Raw genomic sequence first — 6,149 nt, 5'->3', positions numbered from 1 at the left:
GTCCAAATACTTGGGGCCTATGGGGACATTCTCACTCAAACCATCACACAATCCAACCTTAAACTCCCTATTTCCTGATGCAGACCCAGTTGGCTCCATCTCTGAAGTCTAATGTATGGAGCGTTGATTACTGTTATACAGGAGATGGAACCTTTTCAAATAGGATGAATGGGTCCATTAGTAACTAATATGACTAAAACTTCATCAGCCCTTACTATAAAGTTGAATGCCTGCCAAGTTTTACATTATGGAAATTTAAAAAATCAAAACCAAAGATATACACATATATAATTAAGATCAAAGATATAGACCCCTGACACACCATGACACACAGCTAAAATACAGCACACTTGTAATCCCTGAGCAACCACCATCCAGCAGGCAAAACTTTTAAATGCTCTTTCTTCTGTTTATACAAAACCACATTCATTAAGGTCACCAGATAAAAATTTCATTAAATTATAAAACTGAACGCCATATACATAGATTTTGATTAGGATTTCCTTCCAAAGAAAGTTCTAAATACACATACACATTAATTACAATTTTCATTTCAGGCTGGCACACGCCTTTAATCCCAGGACTCAGGAGGCAGAGGTGGGCAGACCTCTGTGAATTCTAGGCTCCATAGTGAGGAGTCCCAGGCCAGCTGGGGCTATAGGGAGACCCTATCTTAAAAAGACCAAATTTTTAAAAAATTTTTCAATTATATAATAAAGATAACAAAAGCACATGATTTCTTTTTTAAAATATTCTTTAATTTTTAAAAAATATTTTATTTATTATTTTTATTTTATGTGTAGGAGTGTATTGCCTACATGTAGGTAAGTGCACCCCTGTCCTGCAATGTAGGCGAGGTCAGAAGAGGGCACTGGATCCCTGAACTGGAGTTACTGACAGTTTTAGCAGCCTTGTGGGTGCTGGGAACCAAACCTGGGTCCTCTGCAAGAGCAGCCACTGCTCTTAACCACTGAGCCTCCCTCCAGCCCCTCTCTCTAGGCTTCTTAACCGCTGAGCCTCCCTCCAGCCCCTCTCTCTAGGCCTCTTGAGCTCTACTTTTAAACGCGGTGATGAAGAGATGGTTCCAAAGGAGCGCAATGAGGGCGATCACACTCCTGGTAGGTGTCCACTCATGTACTGGAAAGTTCCTGAAGAGGGTGCATGGAAGGCCCTGACGCCTTAGTAGCATGACGTAGAGGATTTGCTTGTGCTTTCCCAGAGACCACAGCTTGCACGTCTAGGATCCTGGCCGGACCAGGGAACAATGCTCGGAGGAAGACCAGCTGATGTGCGACTTCTCAAAAGCTGCTCACCGCGGCCTTTACCATCCTTGCCCTTGTGTGACTGGTGTTGGAGTGGAACAATATTTGGCTTTTCAGGGGCCACACAGCTGGGGAAAAGGTATCCCCTTCCCCACAGCCAGTACCTCCTCCGCTGGGGTGGGGCCCATGAGCCCCTTCTCCACTCACGATGGGATGTGGATGAGTCCCATCCTGTCCAGGTCAGCACAACTGCCGAGAGCTCAGAAGTTCGGGGACCACGTGTCCATTGACTGGACCTTTGAACGACGCCCCAACAGTGAAGACAGAGGGCCGGCAAGGGGGTGGACGGAATGGGGCTGCACAGTGGTCCCGACATGAATGAGCCTTGAGGGCCAGGCTGGATGCTGTGTTCTGAGTAGGTGTCCTCCAAAGATCCTCCTGTGAAAGGTTCAGCGTGGCTCTGCGGGAGATGCTGGAACATCTTTTTGAGGTGAGACCTCGTGATGGTCCTGGGGGCACTGGGACCAGGCCCTTGCCAGGGACTGTGGGGTTTGTTCTCCTGACTTGAACTTTTGGCCATGACGTTGGAGGCTTTGTTCGGCCACAATGTGATAGCCACCACACATCCCGAAAAGTGCGACCCAGCTGTCGTGACTGGAACCCCAAAACGATGAGTCAAACCGCCTCTTCCCCAGTGGACCCTTTTAGACAATTTTTATTTTTAATATTCTGTGTATGTGCCTGTGTTAGAGTAGCAAAAAGCTCCATAAGTTTAACTGCTCCAGACTATAAGATCCCTAGCCTACTGGTTGGATGACCAACATTTCCAGGTTTGCTGGTCAGTCACCTGGTGATGAACCACCCATCAGAAGGCAGGTCCACAGTCAGTTATGCTAAATAGATGGGTGGAATGCCTGGTGCGTTAATGAGGTAGCTAACTTTTCCTTCCTGGAATCCTGCCTCCCAGCACAGAACTCCTGGACCAGCCCCAGGCATGTATCTGTGAGTCTTCCTACTTTTCTAACTTCTTCAGAAAAGTGTAATCACTCCTTTTCTTCTCCGTATCCCTTTTCTAAACACGCTTTCTTCAAGGCTTTGGGCTGCCCCGGCATCTTGTATTTCTTTACTTCTCTAAAGCTTCCTTCTCCCAGCCACGTGTCTGCCGTCCACCAGGCTCTAACCCTGCCCGGCTCCATGGCTTTCTTTCCTTCTTCCCACCATTCACCTCCTCAAGGCGGCTGCCAAGATCACCAGCTCACCTGCCCTGAGGATTTTTCTTTAAGATTCTAATAAAATTGTAAAAACTTCCATTTGGGTCCATTCTTAAATTCTTTATGGATGAGAGGAAGAACCCTGTACGGGACCCTCTCTCTCTCTCCATTTCACATGTGTAAACATGCCACAACACACCAACAGAGGTCAGAGGTCAACTTGGGGTAGTTTGTTCTTCCCTTCCACCATGTGAGTTCTGGACACCAAACTCAGGTCATCAAGCTTGGTGCCAAGCCCGTAACCACTGAGCAATCTCACCAGCTCACAGCTTTTCTTTTTGCTTCTTTAATTTTCTTGAGAAAGGGTTTCCTGAGTTGTTCTGGGAGTCTCTATGTAGACCAGGCTGGTTTTGATCTCACAGAGATCTGCTGGTCTCTGCCTCCCAGGTGCTGGGATTCAAGGAGTGCACCATCATGCCCGGCTGGCTTTATTTTTCTAATGTTGACACACACAGCAAGACTTTGAGAGTCTTTGTGTGTGTGCGCAGACATGTATGTGCCACACTCATATGCACAAGTCAGAAGACAACTTCAGGTGTTGGCCGGTGTTGGCCGGTGTTCGCTGGCCTTGAAGGACAGCATCTTTGTTTATTGCTGGTTATGGCAGGCTAGATGGCTGTGATTCTGTTGTAACTTCCCATCTCCCTGAAGAAGTGCTGGGATTAGATGTTCACGCTGTGTACCCGGGAGTCTGCCTGTGTCCGAGGATTCAAACTCAGACCTTCACCTTTGGGGGTGGGTGTTCCCAGCCTCACTCATCTGTTTCATTTTGTCTTATTGTCCTGAGTGGGGCAGTTACTTGACAGTAACTGTCCTGAGTGTGACATCCAGAGTGTGTCACTGCTTCTCGGGAGAGCTTAGGACAGGCGCATACGGAACAGAAGAGATTCTCCACACGACTGATTGGTTGCAATATGTATTTATCACACAGTTAAAGCATAACAATACACATCAACACAAACACTCAAGGGGAAACCCGGTCCTCTAGCAATTCAGAGTCCCAAAGTCTCAAGGGAATACCTTCCAGCGGTTAGTCCTTCCAGTAGTCCGTGTGGAGTCACTCAACATCCGCCGCCGTGATCGCTGCACTCTCCCAGCTGGAGCTGTCAGTTCTCAGGCTCTGATCATGTCTGATTCTGGCAAGCTCTCTCCAATCCAACAGAATTTCAGCCTGGCCTTGGGCAGAATTTCGGTCTCTCGGGCGATGCATCGGGATGAGGCTCACAGAGTCAGCGTCTCGTGTAGCCAAGCATCGATGAAGTCCTCGAGCTGTCAGTTTTTCTATGTTTCTTTTGGCTGGAGTCCTTCTGACTTACGTCAGTAACTTCAGCTTCTCCCATACGATTACTTATCTATCACACACAGGCATTCAAGCTACTTAGTTTTGACTCTCAAGTCCCCATCTGCTCCACACAGTTTCACATAGTTTCTGTGTGAAGTGATAAGTGAGCCTGAGAAGCCGAGAAGTTCCTAGTTTCTAGTTTCATTTCAAAGTCACTCTTAATATCTATCTTAATTTATTCTTAATTTCCTAATACATTCAGTACTCTTATCTTCCTTCAATCCCTCCTTTTTTGTTTTGTTTTGAGATAATGTCTTATTTTGTTGTCCGAGCTGGCCTATTATACTGGTACGAAGCGCAAGAACCTGGCCTCAACCTGTCATGAGCTCTCTGGTTTCATCTTGGTGGGTGGTGGGTGACCCAGGTATGCCTGTAAGAGAATACATTATTATTACTACGATTATTTTTATGTGTATGAGTGTTTTGCCTGCATGTATGCAGTGCTCATGGAGGTCACTAGAGGGCATTGGATTTTCCTGGAACTGGAGTTGTAGGCTTCTATGTGGTGTGGGAATTGAACCCGGTCCTCCGTAAGAGCAACCAGTGCTCTTAGCTGTTAGGTTCCTGGCAGGCTCCTAACATGGCGGCATGGCTCCCAATAGTCTAAAATGGCAGGTTTGAAGTTAGCCCAGGAAAGTCCCTCTGCTAATAGGGAGACCAACCAATCCTGAGCTAAGCCGCCCAGCCTACGTCATGGGAAGTTACCAAGGACCTAACTGCCTATAAAAGATGTCTGACTGCTCCTATTGCTGTTTCTCTGCTCCCCAAGAGGCAGCCCAGTGGTCTGTTTGCCTTCAAATGAACTCCCTCCCCCATGGAGTTGTCCTGGTCGGTGGTCTTCAGATGAACTCCCTCCCCCATGGAGTTGTCCTGGTCGGTGGTCTTCAGATGAACTCCCTCCCCCATGGAGTTGTCCTGGTCGGTGGTCTTCAGATGAACTCCCTCCCCCATGGAGTTGTCCTGGTCGGTGGTCTTCAAATGCTGTGCTTCCATACATTAACCTCTGACCCAGCTCTCCAGCCCCCAACTTTTTGTTGTTGAGCACATAAAGCTGTGGTTACAGCTGCAGGCGCATGGGAGAGTGCAGCCAGCTCCACCTGTGCGCTTAGGAACATGGGAGAGTGCAGCCAGCTCCACCTGTGCGCCCAGCGGGAACATGGGAGAGTGCAGCCAGCTCCACCTGTGCGCTCAGCGGGAACATGGGAGAGTGCAGCCAGCTCCACCTGTGCGCTCAGCAGCCCCTGGGGAAGCAGATCCCCTGGCTTGGGGGACCCCAGTGAAGCACAGGGAAGAAAGCAAAGGGCCAGCCCTGAGCTTCCAGAAGGCCACCCTGCCCTGATACTAACAAAGGAGACTCAAAGCATTGGGGAGCAGGGTGTGTGTGTGTGTGTGTGTGTGTGTGTGTGTGTGTGTGTGTATCAACACCAGGCTCCCCAGGACCTGCCTTCAGGTGAGGGGTCAGTGGCTTCCGTCAAAGGCCTCTTCACTACTGGACTTTACCTTTATTCAGGAGTAGCAGCCAGACATAATGAAATAAAGAATTAGGCTATAGAAGATATAGGGCCAGTACACGTAACCTAAAATTGAAAAATCAGAAAATATCTTGGTTAAGTTAGGAAATGGGCATTACGTTCAGGCACCTGAGAGTGTATTTAATGGGACATTGAATGAAGTTTGCATCTGGGTAGGAAAGACTACACAGGCAGGTGCTAAGAGAAGCTGAGCTCCGAGATGAGATGACGGACCTGGGAGGCTGACGCGGATTCATGGTGCCTCAGGGCCCACTCTGGGGGAAACACAGATCCTGCCTGTGATCCCAAAGGATCTTAGACAAGTGCTACTGGCCAGCTTGTGGCCACTGCCTTAGTGGTGGTGAGAACAGCAGCCCAATCTTGATGGCGGGGGACTGGAGACGCCGGCTCCGCAGTGTTCTCATGTCCATCACCTGCGCGTGTTTGCAGACCTGATTTTACTTGGCTGAGACAGAATGTCCTTTCTGCTCCCCTGATAATAGCTGCTCCACTGGTGGGAGGTTTGATTAGTATGTTAACTCAACTTGTCTCCCCCACCAATGGAGAATATTTACCAGCTCTAACCTGCCTTATTTTGTGTTCTTAACTAGAAGTCCCAGACAATAAAATTTAAAAACATCACAAACGGACAGTGTGCTTTAATTAAAATGTAAAATCATCTGAAAAAGCAAAAAAATATAAAATTGGAAATTTACAAGTATAAGAGCTCTTTAAAAAACTACATGTAAGTTAAAGAAAAATA

At 47.8% G+C, this 6,149-nt stretch overlaps 1 protein-coding gene across 4 annotated transcripts in view; it reads right to left on the bottom strand.

Moving 5' to 3' along the window:
• Positions 1-3,444: 3,444 nt before the first annotated feature.
• LOC103738997 (tumor necrosis factor receptor superfamily member 22-like) overlaps positions 3,445-6,149 on the bottom strand; it is a 13,644-nt gene continuing 10,939 nt past the window's right edge. For 2 of the 4 annotated variants that reach the window (XM_029566516.1, XM_029566514.1), the window contains one exon: positions 5,179-5,452. In XM_029566516.1, coding sequence (XP_029422376.1) covers positions 5,382-5,452 — 71 coding nt within the window. In that variant the 3' untranslated portion in view covers positions 5,179-5,381. Of the gene's footprint in view, positions 4,246-5,178; positions 5,453-6,149 lie in introns of those variants that run through there. The other 2 variants (XM_029566515.1, XM_029566517.1) reach the window with 2 other exon arrangements.

This window comes from Nannospalax galili, unplaced genomic scaffold (assembly GCF_000622305.1).
Source record: "Nannospalax galili isolate Female #2095 unplaced genomic scaffold, S.galili_v1.0 scaffold1639, whole genome shotgun sequence".
NCBI lineage: Eukaryota > Metazoa > Chordata > Mammalia > Rodentia > Spalacidae > Nannospalax > Nannospalax galili.
The sequence above is the reverse complement of the archived record's forward strand: the minus strand, read 5'-3'. Positions and strand labels throughout refer to the sequence as shown.